The sequence below is a fragment of the Calidris pugnax genome, unplaced genomic scaffold (assembly GCF_001431845.1).
Source record: "Calidris pugnax isolate Ruff unplaced genomic scaffold, ASM143184v1 scaffold44, whole genome shotgun sequence".
In the NCBI taxonomy this organism is placed as follows: Eukaryota; Metazoa; Chordata; class Aves; order Charadriiformes; family Scolopacidae; genus Calidris; species Calidris pugnax.
Genome location: NW_015094506.1, coordinates 7528844 through 7547529, shown reverse-complemented (window position 1 = coordinate 7547529; position 18686 = coordinate 7528844). Strand labels below are relative to the sequence as shown.

The following is an 18686-nucleotide window of genomic DNA, read 5'->3' as shown; positions in this document are numbered from 1 at the left end:
CTGGCAGTTGGAATTCCCACATATGAACTGCAGAAGTCAACACACCTGTTTTCAAAATGAAATCCAGCAGCTTTTTTAAGATGATGTGGAGGGAGGAGTCACCAATGGAAGCAAAACCAATGGATATGCTCTCAGAGCCAGGTGATGAGGTAAAAGAACCATCCAGCATCAAGACATACTGGGACTGTCCCGCCAGAGGGAGTGCAAGTGGCTGTTTCTGCTCAGTTTTCACAGACTGGCTCAGGTGGGCAGTCAGGGTGAACACAGCCCCTGCCACCACTGGCATCAACTCCTGAGCTGCATCATCATCTAGGATCTTAATAGAGAAGAAGAATTAAAAAAAAAAGAAATAGAAAAGTGTCTGATTTCATGAGCTATTAAAGCAATTAATTTAGCCTCTCACAGCTATTTCATTTACGTATGCATAAGGATTTCATTAACATGGCAGGATTTAAAACTAATCAAAATCAGTAGTGTCAAAAACTTATTCAGGAGGATGAGTTGAACATATTTTAATTGAGAAAACCATTAGCCTTCTTTTTATTAATTTACACAGATCACAGGCAAGATGATAATTAAATCTGGATGGACAAAAGGGAAGGGACATGCTGACATTTGAGTTGCTCTACTAGTAAAATATCTAAACCTAAGCTAGGGAAAGAACAACAGACACCCTCTTGGCTTTACAGCTATTTAAGAAAGCCATTTCCATTAAAAATGTGAAGATACACTTTAGAAATCTCAAAGCGGTGAGCATCAAAGAAATGAGCATCAAAGGAGCATTTAAAACAATGTGGAGAAACACTAATGAGGAGTTAGCATTTACTATTTTAGTTCACTTCATCATTTAAAAGGTAAACCTGGTATCTTTATCACTGACACTCAAGAAGCTTTTCTTTTAAGCAATACAGTAGTTTAATACAAGAGATCAATTATTTTCAAAAGAAAATATCAATAATTGTTTTTTTTCAAATCAACATAATCTTCACTAAAAATTAAGACTTACAGAGAATTAGAGTCTGAAATTTCTACTCTGTAAAGAAATTCCTTCAAATAGCAAAGGTCTGCCTTCTTTCCTGTTTTTTAAATTTTGTTCACATAAAAACCAAAACCAGCACTCTAGTAAAAAAAATTTTTAGGTAACACCTACAGAAAAAATAATGAAAAAAACAACAAAAAAATCCAAAAAGCTACCCTTTGCTTGAAAAAAAGGTAACATTTTCATATATATTTCTCAAAACACAACTTCTCTAATCAGAACTACAAATAGCATAACTCCCACAATAAAGAGAAAAAAAATTTTTAAAAATGCCCCAGCAGCCCAAACAATACAAGGATCCTTCATTAATTTTTTTCTTTGGGAATGGCTGGGTCAGCAGTAACTACCTAGTCTGACTCTAAAATTACTACTATAATTCAGCAGTAAACCACCAAGACTTTAAATATTTTAAGACAAAGCAAACTCTCACATTTCCAAAAGCCCTTCTAAATCGTAAAATCTTTACTACTTCCACTCTGAAGCTTCGGTCAACTCTTTCATTTTTCAAAGGCAGCAGTGGTAGGATTTGCAGTGAGTCATCTAAACACAGTAAATCAGAGACTGCAGTATTGTTTGCCTTCATCCCTTCCATCATCAAAACAGGCTGTTTCCTTTTCACACACCCTTTCCAGACTAACATCTGGAATCTACTGGATTGTACTGAAATGTCTTTTAAATTTGTCAATATATTGTTGATAGTTCAACAGTAACTATGCATGAATGCAGAGTATCCCCTCTGTCCATACTGCATTCAACTTCAGCATAGCAGCAAACAAAAACCTAAAAGTAATACTGAAGGCAAACAATTTTTTTTTTTGGATTACAGCCAAGAATGCAATTTGAAGACCAGTTTCTCTTTCACATAAAAAGATATAGCAACAAAATTCAAGGAGAGGGTTGATTTCCAGTGTAGCATTACCTTGTCATGCACATCCTGCAATAGGTCGCGGATAATGAGTTGTCTGTCCTCAGCCTGTATGAGATCCTGGGGGCAGGCAGTGAGTATGATTTCCACCAGTTGTCTCCATGACTCTAAAGCATGTCTCTTGGCATGGAGGCACTGCAGCAGCTTGTTCCGCTCCACTACGTACTGCAGGATAGTGTTGATCTCCTGAACACCCACAACAAAGAAACTAGGTTATAATATGCCAAGAGAAGTTAGTTAATGGCAAAGACAGATTTCAAGATGACAATTTTATCCATTGGTAATAGTCTTTAGAGAAAAAAAAAAAAAGGTAGGTCTTCAGATTATCAGAAACAAGCTGTTACTAATCATTTTAACAAGATAGGCCAATCCATTTCTAAGCTGCTTTTCACAAGGTCTTTCCATCATAAATGTCTCAAGCTTATAGGAAAAAAAATACTTTAATCGGAAATTCTTCTCTAACATACACTTTAAAATCAAAACAAAAATGATGAAAAATCTGTTTGTGCATTTTCTTCACATTTTAATCTGAGTCATTTCTCCTTCATCCTTCAACTTTCAAATCCATTTAGTCAATTTCAACTAAATTTAAAAGATGGCATGAACCTCAGAAAATAATTAAGCTCCAAGTTCACTGAATCTATAGCTGTGTAGAAGAAGAAATAAAGAAATTGGCATCCCCTGTGACAGAAAAGCAAGATGAACTTGGCTGCTACACACTGTACTTGTCAACAGCAAATCTTGACATCAATATGTACTGTTTTCCGTACGGTGGAGTGGGAGCTGCAATTGTTATCAGTAATGGGGAGGGAAAAGGTTCAAGCAAAAATAAAAGACTCCAGGTCTGCTATTTATAGAACAGTAGGTTAAAAAATTGTTTACCTTACCAAATGTTAATACCTTTTTTTTCCTTCAGGAATTACTAACTCAAAGTTAGGACTCAAATCCACAAGCTTTCATAATAAAGTTACTGCTTGACAGTATATGAAATCCACCAAGAGCAACAAAAAACAGTAGTTTACTTTTTCTATACTTACCTCCATAAGTAAAGGTCTCTGCCCTATTGCTGCCATTCCTTGAAGTGCATTGACTTCTGCAACCAGAACTCTGTGAAGGTACTGAAATTAAAAAGTTTTAAAAAAACTTTAACGACAAGGAAGATGTATTTATTCCTCCTAAAAGTGTTTAGGAGATGGCTACATAATGACAGATGCAACTGAAGGACTGAGACTCAAATAACTTTTTCTCATTTTTTAGGTTTCTCCCATACTTCATTCTCAAACTGCAGTACTTTTAGTCATCTAGTCTCTCTCCCTCCTCACTGCACTTCTCTTTTTGCGCTCACCCATTTCTTTCTTGTTCTAAGTTGTTCTGTCCTTTCACGAGCAATTTTGATACATCACACTCCCTTTCCTCTTCAACTTCCACTATAGTCCTCTTGCACAGAGGACAGATTTGTTTCAAGTCTAAAACACATTTTACAGTAAACAATACCTGGTTCCTAATACGGAAGAGCTGCATTTCTATCACCATCAAAATCACTTTTACATTACATTCTGCTTTGTCCCTTGTCTCTCAGATCACAAATTTTTCAGGACATTTATCATACACTTGTCAAGTACTCATCTAATCTAAAGTACTTATCTAATCTAAATCTCCCCTCTTCCAATTTAAAACTATTGCCCCTTGTCCTGTCACTACACTTCCTGACAAAGAGTCCCTCTCCGGCTCTCCTGTAGGCTCCCTTCAGATATTGGTACGCTGCTATAAGTTCTCCCTGGAGCCTTCTCTTCTCCAGGCTGAACAACCCCAGCTCTCTCAGTCTGTCTTCATAGGAGAGGTGCTCCATCCCTCTGATCATCTTCGTGGCCCTCCGCTGGACCCATTCCAACTGATCATTATTATTAGCAAGATATATAATAGCACATGCAACTTGAGAACACAGACCACTGCGCACCTTGACGTTGCAGACCACTTGTCCACGTGCATTCTTGTGCTCACAGTTAGCAATGACTTGCTCAATCTGAGCCCGGTCAAAAAAATCAAGTTGTAAAGGCTCCGGAATGTTCTGACTGAAGTCAATTGAATCCAGGATACTTAAGATCTTCCTGCGTACTGGAAATGTAAATCAATTCAAACTGTATTCAGAAATACCAAGGGGAAAACAAAAAAAAAAATTGACAACAGGAGCCTAACTTAACTTCGTAAATCCAAATCTTAATGTGTAAAGTTTCAAAAGAACACACTAAATCTTCAGAAGGTGCTATCAATCTGTAGAAGAGGCTTAAAAACATTTTCTAGAGCCTTAAATTCTTAATTTTTGTTATACTGTATTGTTCTCTTTTCATGTATGCAAATAATCCAATATTTACAAATACAAGATCCTAACTTTTTTCTCCTTAATAAAAGCAGGCTGGTTTTCTATGAGAACTATACAGTCTTTTATTGAGACTTAGAAACATTGTAAGAAATCCAAAGTTACTTAGTTGGGTTTTATATTCTTTGTCATAAAAATACAAATATGTTCAGCCTTAGCAACAGTCTCACTGCTTGTACTGTCAGCAGTAAATTTATAGACTACCACCCGCCCATTCTGCCCTTCCATAGATACTTAAACACAGATTCTTCCAAACAGACTCCTAACTTCCCTTCCAATCCAGTACTCTCCACTCACTCCAACCATCTGCATCAAAGTTCTAAAATTAATTTTTTTCCCCACACTAAGTAAAATTATTCCATGTACTGCTGCTGTTTAGGAAGTCCATTATTCTCTTTTTCAAAATGTCTGTTCTAGAGGCAGCCCTCCCCACTTTGGGATCAGAAAAACTTTACTGAGAAATAATCAGCAGCCGTAACACTTACCTTTGGAAGCAGTGTCAAAGTGCAGAAATCCACTGACTGATCGACTTTCATCTTCCATCCCTCCTTCACCATCAGCTGAAGGTAATTAAACATAAAAAATAAATAATAGTAAAAAAATCTTGATGTGAAAAATACCACCTACTTCATTAATACTGAAAGACAGAGAGAGCTCACACTGACAAACCATTCACGTGGAAGTCTTCCAATACAAATGCAGCCTTGACTGTTAATAAAATGAACACATCTCCCAGAAGCTACCCAATTATCAAATATAGATTAGATTAGGTACTATCTATCAAATATAGATAGATTAGGTACTAGAAACGCCTAAAAAGACACCCCACCCTCCCGTATGAATAATGCAGTTGGATGAACACTGAAAAATGAGTAGGGTATCTGGACACAGTTTCCTGTACTCAGACCTTTACAAGGATGAAGAGACAGCATTCAGACCTATAAAAGTGAGGGAGAACACCACACTGCTGCAGCCCATTATGACACCTTCCAGTTACTCTATTTTCTTCACATATAGAGCTTTAATGCCACCTATTTCTGTTTCTCTTGACACACTTCTACTCTGCAACTCTGAAATCTTGCCTTTTTATTTAACATTACATTTTACGTTACATTGGGATGAAATACCATTTTTGTGATGTTATAATGTCAAAAGTCAAACTGACCTGTAGCTACTATCTTCTGTAAAAAAAGGTTGAAAATGTACGGCAGATAGATAGAAGACTGAGAAAACCTTGTCTAAAACCGTTTACTGAGGAAGACCCTCCACTTTCTCTACACAGTAACAACTCTGTATAGCTTCCCAACATAAATTGTTTTATAATTTATTTTTTTTTTATATTCCCTTCTTCTGCCCCATAAGCTATGCTTATTTTTTATATCGGAGTATCCACCGAGACGTTTCAAAAAGGAAACATACACAAAGCAGCAACGATCAAAAAAATACCCCGATTCCTTTCACTATGGAGTCTACAATGACTATTGTTTTTCTTCCCATCTCTCCAGTAGCAATTGCAGACTAATGAACTGTCACAAGTTATAGAGAAAAGAATTCAAACAAAGTCTCTTGTACTTCCATTTATTCAAGCTTATTTACCCTCACAATAAATTCCTCTTACCCAAGTATGGTTTCACAGGCATGTCATCAAGCAGCAGATGCAGAAGTCTCTGTGTGTGGGAGCGCTGGCGGTTCAGCGATGTCACCCGCATTTCTATTGCTGCAGTCTTCATCAGCCAAGACATTTGGTTCAGTGTTGAAATCTCGTGTTCTGGGTGGGGGATAAGGAAACAATTGAACATAAATTGAATACATAAATAATATTACTTACTCCAAGGAAAGTGCTTTTCACGTGAGAAAGCTTTTAGAGGATGCCATTACATATTATCTGCTCACCCTTTGTTTTCGAGACAAAAGGACTGAGAGATATCTGACAAAAGCCATTAAATGAATGTGGTAATTGTGAAAACAAATCATACACATACATGCAATTAAGAGTGTACATATAAAATCTGGATATAACCTGTACTAACAGCCATTGTGGAGAACATAGTGCTTCATGAGAAAATAAAGTCTGTTATAATTTGAGTGAAAATAACCAGATGTTTACCCAAAATGAACTATAATCAAAGTTGGTAGGGCTTGAATGTGGATCTCCAAGAATCTTCATATTCTATATTCATCTAATTTAGATTCTTAATTTATATAAGAATCATCTGAAGTGCTTTACTTAAGCTGGATACGTGTATTCGAATGCCAAATTTACTATCATTTAACAAAGGACTAATGGTCAAGCATCTGATAAAGTGAGTAAGTACATTTATTCAGTTTAAGACACTTAAGAAACTTTGGTCTGTAACACTAAAAAGTTATCTATTAACTTTAAAATTAATGCCATGACCAAATAAGAGTTCTTTATTCAATGGAAGGTGATTACAACCACCAGCCTTGTATTTACTCAGTTCTTCAGAGCATTCTTACTTTTCAAACTTTTTCTATTTTTTTCTGTGGCATAATCTAACAAAACTACAATGACAATTGAAATATAGATTGGCCTTTGCTTCTGGAGACCTGATGCATTCCAGAGCTATCATTCTTTTACAAAAATTCAGGGCTAATAATCTGAACTTCCCAAATAGGCAGAGTTCAATCTTTGCAGAATTAAAAGGTTAGCAAAGGCAGTAATTAATTTGGTTTAATAATGCTACCTATGTTGCTTCTATGATTCCCAGGGAATCAAAAGATGCACTGAATTTTAAGCATGGACAATCTTTTCTTGGCATAAAAATTACCTTTGATAGAAAATGGCAAATACTGCAGCTGAGTGAATAAGAAATCCTGACTGGTCCTCAGATATCTCATAGTTGGACCTGATGTGTCAGAGCATGCACACAACTGATAGATCACCTGGTAATAAAATAAAATAAAAAAATAAAAAAAAAAGATATCTGCTTATTGAGTTTACTTTAAAAACAGAATTTATTTTAAAAACAAAATAACCACCAAATCAAAAGGCACACAACACTGGCTGCTCAAACAATATTATCTATATTTTCAATAAGTTTTCCATCAGCTTACTCCAAAGTTGAACATATTATTTAAAATAGTCATTGAATTATGACATTGAAGAACTACCAGCACATGAATGATTCCCATGGCTATTTGCCCACAACTTGACACTATATAAGCCTTTCTGTTTGTTCAGCTCACTTAAAAATGAGTCTTTTTCGGTCTCCAGGTTCACCTAGACAGGAAATGTAATCTTTATTTTTTGTTCCCTTCCTTCTACAGTATGGCATCCTTCACTTTTAATAATGTTTAAAATCCTTTCTAGATTCCACAGATTTTCAACACGATACAGGTGTGTAATCATATGATTACACGATTTAAGGCCAAACATCAGCTACCTTCCACATACGCTTGTTTTCCCATCTCACCCCCTCAGACAGACAGACATACATTCTGTCACTGCTACAGAATAAAGAAGAGAATTTTATGGGTTTATTTGGGATTATTTGTTATCTTTCTTGCTGGCAAACTGTGGCTCCAAAATTAAAAAAAAAAAAAAAATTGGCTTGTGGTCACAACAGATTCAAAGCTCACCAGAAATATTTAGAACATTAGTTTCATAAGTATATCGCCATTATAAGTTCAGACATGAGTGCAGATTCTTTATTTTCTGCGTTGCTGCAAGATAATGCTTTTTCACATAAAATAGAAAGTGCTCAATGTATATAAAAACCTGGTAGATGCATTTTAAAAATGAAACTATTATCAAAATCATCAACCATCTGTGTTCACCAACCAAGAAGTAGCTAATTTTATTTAGAGCCTACTGTCAGTGTATGCCAACAGAAAATATGCTGAATACCTGGTAACAGAGTTCTGCAAGGTGAGGAGATTCCTGAACTGCTGTAGGTCCATTCCTTGTTTCAGTACCCTTCTCCAGTATGTTCAAAATAGCATGAAGGCAAGTCCGTGGGCAACCCAAGACACCTTAAAATATAAAAATAATTTATTAACATTCTTGATCCTACTTGCTTCCATAGCAAATACAGGTTAGTACACAGAATTATAGAAACTAAATTATTCAGATACCTTGTGCTGCACTACAGTGCTCCACAGAGCTGCAGCAAAAATATCTGGCAAAGTTTTTCTCTGTTAATTAAAATAAAAGAAGGAATTCTGTTTCAGCAAAAATCTAATGAAAACATTTATAGTTAGTCTGTGGGTTTTTGAGATGCTGGTGAAAGAGGATAAATTATTTAAGAACTTACTTAAGAACTTTCTTAAGAACTTTCTCTTTAGTTCCATTAAAGAAAATGATTCAACTGATTCTTTAATATTCTGTGTGAACCAAATAAAAATTTGAATTCTTGCCTTTAAACTTAAACTTAACTGAATACTCATTTGCCAATTTCAAAGAGGAGCTTTAAATTCCTGTCTTTATTTTACAATTACAGCCATTTTATGACTAATGGTCCTAAAGGCACCTGACACTGCAACCAAGAGGAATGGGGAGGAGATTTTAATACTGAAGTCAAAATCCTGGTTTTTTTGCATTCTTCTTTTAGCCAATTAATTCTTTAATCAACCCAGGAAGATGTCCTGAAGCAGTAAAGGCATCAATAACCACAGTTCTCACAGGGGAAATCCTCTTCTCTGTTTGGACACATATAATTTAGGACTTAGTAGGAAATTATTATCTCATGGTAAATGGCTTATGGTCATTATTTCTTTCACATTATTAATGGGATAATTCAAAGAAGTGTGCAAGGCGCTCTCATGGCTTTGAGACAAAGTCCCCTATCGCTGACCTAACGTATGATACCCTGTAAAACTGTGTGGGTGCAGATCAGTAACCTCTATTGTATAACTATGGAACTTCAAAATAACCAAAACACAATCTGCAATTGTAAGCTACTTTGCTGATTAAAAATACAAGATGGCAACTTTTTTCCATCTTTTTGACTTTTTTAAGCCTTTTTTTTCCCCCAGTAAAATTCAAGTCCTATTGTTGAGAACTTTGTTGGATGCTGTGGCCAAGCAATTTTTAGTCCATCATAGTTCTCAACACAAATCTTAAGATAATGAGAAATATTATTCTCTAAAAAACTAAAATAAAATGTTTGTTCAAACAAATTAATATAAAACATCCTTTAAAGCAGTTGAGAAAAAATCTCATACTTCAGATTGGAAAGGACTCCAGGACGTCTCAACTCAGTGTTGGTAACAGAACTTATGAAATGTCAGTTCAACTACTCCTCTTCATACCTGGATCTTGCAGATTTGTGGTGCTGACAGGTTTCTTTAATTCAAATCCCAAGAGATACAGAGCAAGGCTGGGAGGACTACACTCAAGAGAGGTGATAAGGAGATTCAGAATATGGATCCTTGTTTCATGATGGATCCGTGCTCGCTTCTTTTCAGGCTCTAACTCTTGATTTAAAAAAAAAAAAAAAAAAAAAAAATGAGGTGAATAATGAATTGAAGGAATCCATTTACTGGAAAAATCCTGAAAGTCTTCAAGTTAAATACAAGAAAGCTAAGGTATCAACTTCTATTAGTATAGAGGAATACAAGACCAAAATTTCAAATTATTATTATTAATATATTTCTAAATAATACATCCAGAGCAATGGTAAATACTTGTCTTCTGAAAACAGACTCAGTTTGTAGTTGGCTGTGGACATATCTTAACAAGACATAGTTGCTTTTCATTCTGTTAAAGGTCCAGTTCTACAGAAAACAACACAAGGAAAGGGTTTTCTGACTATAGAGCACTTTCCTCATCTCTTTCATTGATTTCATTCTATGCAAGAGACAACAGTGTTAGCAATTTTTAAGAATCCTTTTACATACCTTCATTAGGATTAATTAATTCTTCTGCATCTTCATTGTCCAAACATTCCACAAACCCAGCCATCAGCTTCTGGCTAATACTCTGTATTCAACAACAAAAGGATGGAAATGAAGAGGATTTTAAGATAATTGAAAACAACAACTTTCTTAATTCCCTCCATATAAGTTTACAGAAGTTCCAGACAAAAATTACATAACCTAGTTATTATACAGGAATTAAGAGTTGTAGCTGTTCTACGCATGTGTTATCAGTTGGACACTGGAAAAAAAAAAATCTACTGTTGTTACATATGCTAAATTATCCTCACAGGTCAAAGACTATAAAGTCAAGAAGAAGTCTCAGTATCTCAAAGAATATTGTCCTTTTCCTTCTTGCAAGCATTCTTTTTTTTCTTTCTATTAATGAAGTAGTCGCTTTTCTCAATACCACAGTAAAATACTCATTAGAGGTAGGCAGATATAAGACAAAATATAATTTTAATGTACTTGATCTAGAAAATTATCCTTTAAAGTAACATTATGAGGCACCGGTATCTCTCCACCAGTTTCTCTTTCCAGATTCAAAGAAACTGGCACTTACCTGGTCATGTGTGAAATCACCAACCAGCTTTGTCTGGATGTTGGAATTACAAGAAATACAGCACAAAATCTTCGCACTTTCAAAAGCCAGTTCAGGATTGCCATTTCCATGATAAAGGTACCTTCAAAAACACAAGATCATTGTAATGAAATTGTTGAGAATTTTACTATTTCAAGATAGTAATCCACAGATGAGAAATTAAACAACATTTAGAACTAAAGCATTTAGAAATCTAATAACATGAGAAAACTTTAAAGCTGCAAACAAAATTTAGCTCCACATGAAGCACTTAACACTCCTGCAGTAAAAAGAGGGTAGCAGGCTGAGTAGGGGTAATAATCTCTCCTGGATTTTTTACCATTCTTTTTATTCAAAAACTACCTCAAACACTACAGGATAAGTTAAAACAATTGGTCACGGGCTCACACAAGAAATGTGGAGAAAATAGCTTCAGATCACACAGAAATGATCATCACTGAAGACCAAAACTAGCTAAAAATCAACTGCTGCATGTACCCAAAATAGGCAAGAGTGCTCCTTTTAAGATTCTTTTAAATTTTTCAAAATTATTTGTTGACTATTGTTATGTGAAAAAGCTAACATAAATGATAGACAAAATCACATACAAAGAAAGAGTTCAATTTTTTATTACATTCCGTGTCAGAATATCATTGGTTTTTTTATACACTCAATTCTATAATTCATCAACCTTGGTTTGTCTGTAAAATTCTAAAATCAAAGAGTAACAAGTGTCAGTGGAAAGCAGAAATTATAAAGTTTCACATTCGAAACAGTTTCAGATTACTAGCCTGATACTTTTAATACAGTAACTAATGGCCCATACTGTAAAACATTTAAGTTGCCAACAGCAACCAAATGAAGTTTTACTCTCCCACTCTATGACAACCAAAGTCTAAGGCAAAATGAAAATTATACGAAAGGGAATCACTGCACATAAGGCAAGCAGGAAGAAGGCATAAGGGAAAAAAAAAATCAGGAAGAAAAACTATAAATGCAGAACCCAGTCTTACAGTAGACAATACACAGATCATACGACCTGTGAAGACACCTCCCCTCACCAAAAAACAAACAAGAAAAAAACAAATTCAGAGATGCTCTGCACAAAGATAAGCACTGGCTAGTAAAACTAATCAAAGGACCAGGATCCAAACACTCCTGTGCCTCCAAAATTCCTCCTTTCTCAGTACTTTGCACATACCTAGCAATATTCACCACATGATCTGCCTTTTTAGTGCGAGGATTGATTCCTTGAAGCAGCTGCTCCAGTGGCGTAACGATAAAGGAAAGGTGGCTCTCCCGCAACAGATCCATAAAAAGATTCTCTTTCTGTAAGGTTAAGTTTAGAAGCGCAAGGCAATACTGTACAGCTTTCTCTAAATGCTTCTTCCCTGCAGTACACAAACAACAAAGAACCGTAAGAAAAACAATGCAACAGTAAAATAGACTACATTCATAAACTTCATTCATCAAAAGCCTTGCACCAAGAAAGAAACTGACAGTTATTTACTGCTAGGAAAATTCCCCTCAAAACACAATTTTTACATGCAAGAGAAAAAACAAGTTGAAGATATGCAATGTTAGCTTTAAATCCTACTTAGTATGCATTTTAACTTCACATGAAAAATAAATTCTAGGCACATACCAGGAAACGGAGCATAAGTGTCAAGCTGCTTAACCCCTTCTTCTAGCAAACTAAGGGAGAGTTCCAGCATTGGGGACTCATTCAATAGATGATACATCAAATTGAATCCTGGGGGTTTATATGCTATTATTTCTTCTCCTAAAAAGAGAGGAGGGGAGAAAAAAATAATTAACATCTAAAACAAAAGACTTCCATTACTCAAGCTTGCCTGAGCTACAAAACGTAACAGTCCCTGTTGTTGTAAGCAACATCTAAACAGATGAAACACTGTGTACAAAGTCTTCAGAGGTTTTCTTTACACATAAACCATTTAAGTCATTTTAAAAGCTTGGGAGGAGTAGTAATAGCAATTACAGTTACTTTTCAATATCTAATAGCACAGTTCCAACTTTAACCAGTTAGACCTTCCCTAAGTATTTCTGACCTTGGAGTCAAATCAATGCTAGGACTTTATACCACATTGGAGCTACATTAAATGCTTCTGCAAGTCTGAAAAGTAACTGGAAAAAGTTTACATCCCCCCAAACCTGCATGAAGACCCTGGATGAGGGGGAAAAAAAAAAATATCAAAGAAATCAAAGCTGAGAAGGTCCATGCTCATAGTGTACAGATACTTGCATGTCTGATGCAACAATGTATGCAAAAATGAAACTACAAGCCTAAAACTCAAAGACTCTCATAAAACCAAATAAAAGGAAAAGTCAATATTAATGTTTCTGGCAGCTTAACTGGCTAGTTATCTAGTCTCCTAGTAAACAATGGTGGTTAAAAGCAGGACAGCAATAAGAATATTTTTTAAGATAAGAGAATGAGTGTGCGGCTTCTTTTGGCATCAGCTTATAAAAATCCCCTTCTCCTTCCATTCATTCCATGTCTGTGCTGCCCCCCTAACACAGCAACAGACACTGAATCAGTTCAAGAAATGCATCTAGTAAAACAGATTGGGTTTAACCCATTTCTCCAATGTATCATGTAACCCACAAAAAATCATACAAACTGAAGGACAGGATGACCTATGACATCATAGCTGATGACAGGAATGAACTAACAGAAATTGCTCAAGCTGGTTAAGCTGTCAAAACTGTCTAAAGTACAGAACACAGAGGCCTCACAGAATGAGGGAAGCTCACTGGAGAAGTATGCCTTCAAGTTGTTGTTCATTTAAGAAGTGGTTCTTATAGCTCTCTACTGCTACAAGCAAATCCACAGGCATTAGGCTGGAATTCAATCCAAGAAGAAAATTTGTACTTAAAAAAGAAAATCTGCAGCCCAAAATAAGCCTTAAATTTCCTATAATGAGACAGCTGCCATCTAATTTGGCCTTTTAAAGAACAGTTGTCCAAAACTAAGTTACTTCAGATCATAATTCTACTGCTACTGTCTGCTCTGAATAATTAATATATCAATAATATTAATATTAAACGATATTTCAAATACACTGACACCTTTAAATTAACTCTATGAATAGTGGGGATTTAGATATAGACCAAAGAAATCCAGAGGCCCAAGCCCAAAACCAAGGTGCTTTTAGATGTCAAACACCGGTTTTAATCAAGTCAGGAACACAAGGGAGACACAAGTCATCCTCCCAGCAGAGCTAGGGAAGTGGGACACAGTGTACATGAAGCCCTACTCAGCCTGCAGTGTAGCTCCTAATAGTATGTGGACATTTTTTTAATGTCTTCCTGTCTTAAAGCTTCATTCTAACTTTCCACCAGCTTACTTGCAATATTAAACAAGACCACAAGACAGAGGCAACAGAGCAAAGCAAGTTACAATTCTGTTTGTCGGTGAACAAATGAACAAATTAACCTTGTAACTCCACATATTGGTCCACAAAGTCTTCAAGTTGAGGTTCGTAGTCCCGCAGCAATTTGTAAAACACTTCCAGAACTACCTCAGCTACTTCCCACTGTAGATAATCACAAAATAGAGAAAAAGTCATACACAGAATAAGACTGATGCTGCAGCAACAAGACCAGGTTGACAAAGAATACAACAGGCAGCGCAGTGATGTACTGGATCAGAAGTATGGCGTGGCTATCTAATTCTGAAATACTATCACTACTACAACACTTATAATTCATCATGTCAAATAATTTGAAAGGCTAAGCTTTTTTCTGAAGTAAAATGGAACACTAAAACAGATGTATTGCCTATTTTGGGCTCTACTACACAATATACATATTAGTATATTGAAAGTACAAGCAATAAAGAGTTTTCATTTGGTATACAGCTAATAACAGATCACTAATAGCTTCCAGGATACAGTTTAGCATGCACTTTCATTCAAAAGTATCATAAAGGAAACTCAAATTCCTTCGCTAACAAGTCAGAAATATTCTCTGAAGTAACACTGAGGAAAGAACAAATCTGACTTGTAGATTTGGGCATGTCATGTTCAGAAGTCATTAGCCGTGTTGTTGTAGAGTTGCAGACTCCTGCATAGCAAGTTAAAATTTAGCAATAATATAAACTTTTTTTTTTTAAAGGATCCTTTATACGGGCTCCTTAGAAGTACTTCATGGATCCTGATGACCCACGAGTTGAAAAATCACCTGTTTACAGAATCAAAATACTACGAACTGTTCCAGGTAACCTCTGCTGCATCAAACTTGCACAGCTTCTGAAACAAATCTAAGCCCCATCATCAGTGCCAAATCGTTTTAACTACATCCTAAACAACAAAAAAAGAAAAAATAAAAAAGAGTTTTTCAAACAAAAGTTACTTTTTCAGCAGCTCTCCGGTAAGCTCTTGTGCGGAATCGGAGAAACACAGAATCCCTGAGGAACTGGAGATAGGGATCAAAGCCTGGTGGGCGCAGACCTGCTCCCAGGTTGGAGGGGAAGGAACTCTCCACTAGGGTGCTGATGAGTCGGCAGAAGGCACGGGTTAAAGGGTATTCCTCACATCGGGACTCAATCTCATTCAATTCAACCTTCCCAAGAAGAGAACAAAAACAGAAGGTAGAAAAAATCAAAAAATTTTGAGCGAGGAAAAAAACAGGTTAGAACAAATAATATAAGGGCATCATCTATGCATTACTTCACAGTGAATTGACTTTGCTGCATTTTTGCCTATGGTACACCACAAACAAAGCAAAAAGCAGTGAAGCCACAGTACTGTCATTTCATTCAGCAATACACTCTACATTCATTTCTGACCTACTAGAAGATATGCCTTAACATTTACTTACTTTGCTTCTATTTACCGCTTTTATTAGAAGTGAAGGAAGGTATATTAATATGTAACAAAAGCAAGGCCAGTTTAGGAAATTAGGAAAATCTTAAGAAGTGCTCATAAGGAATTTGAGGGCTTAGATGCTGCTCTGTTACTAGATTCATAAATGGATAAAATTGCCAGAAATTACAAGCAGACCTTACAGTAAATTAAGCAGCAGTGGAATGACAGCACCTATTCCAAGGGTTTCCTGCGGACAAAGCAGCAGATGCAGCCTCTGCAAGTGTCTCCTGAACTCATATGCAGATGGTCAGAGAGGCTGCCTAGGTAGAGAGAAACCCTTACCTCAATACCAATTGCTTGTCTCTGGCCTGGACTTCTCACAGTTTGTAGTATCTTCAAAACAGAAAGGGAAATGAAAACAGACATTCACATAATCAAAGCGTATCTCCATCATTTATATCAGGACTAAAAGGTATTCACCACTTTTTAGCTGTAAGAAGAGGTTTCCTAAATCCTCTTAAAATGTAAAAAGCTAAGATTTTTCGGTCTGAAAAGCTGGATTATATGTTTATACTTGTATGCTTCTAGCTTTATATACTCAAATTTCTTCATCATGTTTATTGTTAAACTAAACAAAGAGCAGAAATACTTTCACATTAACACTGTTTGTCATATATTGGCTAGGGGAAAGACATTTCCCTTCTTATCTCTTACAACAATATATTTTAAGGAATATCATAAACTAGGAAGCAAAGGTGGTGAGCATTTAAAATACCACTATTATAAGATGCCATTATTGTCAGGATCTTTTTATTAGCAATTAACAATGAACTAGCAGTTGCAGATCAAATACCTCAAGCACTCCCAAAAAACAGCAATTAGTCTGAACCATAATACAGATCATAAAATAAGCCCATTCCATTTTGATTTTTAAATTAACAATACCAAGAGTTTTTTCATTTCGTATTCATTTTCCTTAGGATTCATATTTAGAATTTTTCTCTGAAATCAAGACAGAAATGAAAACACACTTTTTTTTTTTAAAAAAAGGTGGGGCTTTTAATATATATTTGACATTTGCCATCTAAATCTGAGAAGTGGCAACAACGTGACAAACTACAATTAACTTCCTCTGAAAATTAAATGCCTGAAAGTGGAGCTTTTTCCTGAAAGTGTAAACATAAAAGTCCCTTCTATGAGCACCATTCACACCAGAAAAATATTATATGCACACAGTACAAAAACCCACAAAAAAAAAGACCCCACCAGAGAAGTATGTAACCCGCGGAATTACTGATGACGTACACTGAGATAAAAACCCACTGAACACACAAGAATGACTGTTAGGAAACCTGTATTTATGTAAAATAAGGACAGCCAGTAAGATCTCTGAGGCATAAAACCATACTGTCATTTTCAAAATCATTTCAAAAGAACTGCATTAACTAAGTGAAAAAAATTATATTCAGCAATGGCAACATGAAAATTTATAAGGAAATGCGATACTATTTCAAATACACTGACAATTTCAACAGATGGTGATGCTATAGTTCCGAGCACTGAAAACCCTAAAATACCTGTGTATATTCCAGGGATTGCCAGAGCGAAGCAGCTATTTCAGGAGATCTTCCAAAAGCAGTAAGGGTTTCTAACAGCTCCGCTTTCAAAATAGGAGGAATGCTGCACTGCAGAAGTCCCAGAATGACCACTACTGGTGTCCACTGAGGGTGCTCACAAAGAGCCAAGCGAGCATTCTCACTCTAAGGAGTTCAACAGAAAAAAAAAAAACAAAAACTCACTGATTATTCATGTCTTACCATCTCTTAACTCGTAGTTTCAGTATCAATGACTCTGCTTCTTACTTGAAGGTACACAAAACATCAGACCAATTGCAGACCATTCCAAAACAAGTAATTTTAATTAAACAAAAAGCCCAATTTAATGACTCATTATTATTAAAATTGTGCCTATCCATACAGAAAAATTATGTGCATAATATAAGCTTCTTACAACAAACTTTTTTTTTTTGTAGACACATATTCATGAAATTAGTTTTACTAGTACTTAGACTCTAGACAGCTTATTTAAGCACCGGTAGAGGGACTTCATCAATATTTCTATTATGAACTTGAATTGCATTTGGACATTGCTAGGAACTTATGAATTTTTTTAAGTCTAAGAGCAGGGTCATCACCAGTGTAAGTTCATTTGAGACTGTCAGATGAACTGCTGGACAGGAATAAGCCTCTAGCCTCATCAAATGGTAACAACCTGCAGCCTTAGAATAAATTTACTTCTTCCCAGGTAATGGTTTCATGATGTCAAGAAATATTAATTTTAAGAGTTCCTTTTTCCCTGTGGTTATCCAATGGTGACATGACAGTTCACATAGGAACACCCCGTTATCAACACCACCAAGGATGATTTTTAAAAGCCTTATTAGTTTCACTTATCTGTCTTGCGTTTGTGTCAGCAAAACCAAGGATATCTCACTCCATTGTGGAATTTTTAGGCTGCAGAGGCTGGTGGGTACTGAAGAGCTGAATTCCACACTACTTAGAATTACCCAGACAATTCACAATACAAAATCTGCATTGCAGTTTTATTCTCTTGGAATCCTCTTTCAGTCAATTCATGGCACATTTTACACTCTTGATTTGGGGACACTTTAAATCTAACTCTGGAGGCAAGTTTCACAGTTGATGAGTTTCCTTGCCAAATTTCTACCATTGCAGTTTAAATTCATCTATTATTTTTGCCTTTTCAAATTCATAATTAAATGCAAAGAACTTTCCGAACAACTTTCTTACTCCATATACGGTCATTTCTTCTGAACATACCTCACTTCTGAAAGATATTTCCATGACACCAAAGTGTCAGGAAAGCAAGAAAATCAGTAACACCAGTAACACAGGAAAAGGTTTCATCGCTTCCCGCTTCACCCAGACCATGTGTTTGGTCATAACAATTATTCCTGATGCTTCCCGTACTTTTGAAGTTCACTAATCAAGTGACAACTGCCTCTAGATAAATTTGCCCTACATACCTCTTTGGTCAAG

At 35.8% G+C, this 18686-nt stretch overlaps 1 protein-coding gene across 2 annotated transcripts in view; it reads right to left on the bottom strand.

The window, feature by feature from the left end:
* The window catches only part of NUP205 (nucleoporin 205kDa), a 50626-nt gene that overhangs the window by 12845 nt on the left and 19095 nt on the right, over window positions 1-18686 (bottom strand). For both annotated transcript variants that reach the window (XM_014963632.1, XM_014963634.1), the window contains 17 exons: window positions 17205-17387; window positions 15970-16020; window positions 15173-15382; window positions 14256-14355; window positions 12444-12581; window positions 12000-12189; window positions 10781-10901; window positions 10201-10282; window positions 9613-9777; window positions 8210-8334; window positions 7131-7245; window positions 5960-6109; window positions 4827-4901; window positions 3922-4079; window positions 3002-3082; window positions 1959-2150; window positions 46-316 (listed from right to left, as the gene is read on the bottom strand). In XM_014963632.1, the coding sequence (XP_014819118.1) occupies window positions 46-316; window positions 1959-2150; window positions 3002-3082; window positions 3922-4079; window positions 4827-4901; window positions 5960-6109; window positions 7131-7245; window positions 8210-8334; window positions 9613-9777; window positions 10201-10282; window positions 10781-10901; window positions 12000-12189; window positions 12444-12581; window positions 14256-14355; window positions 15173-15382; window positions 15970-16020; window positions 17205-17387 (2407 nt within the window). The remainder of the gene's footprint in view (window positions 1-45; window positions 317-1958; window positions 2151-3001; window positions 3083-3921; window positions 4080-4826; window positions 4902-5959; window positions 6110-7130; window positions 7246-8209; window positions 8335-9612; window positions 9778-10200; window positions 10283-10780; window positions 10902-11999; window positions 12190-12443; window positions 12582-14255; window positions 14356-15172; window positions 15383-15969; window positions 16021-17204; window positions 17388-18686) is intronic.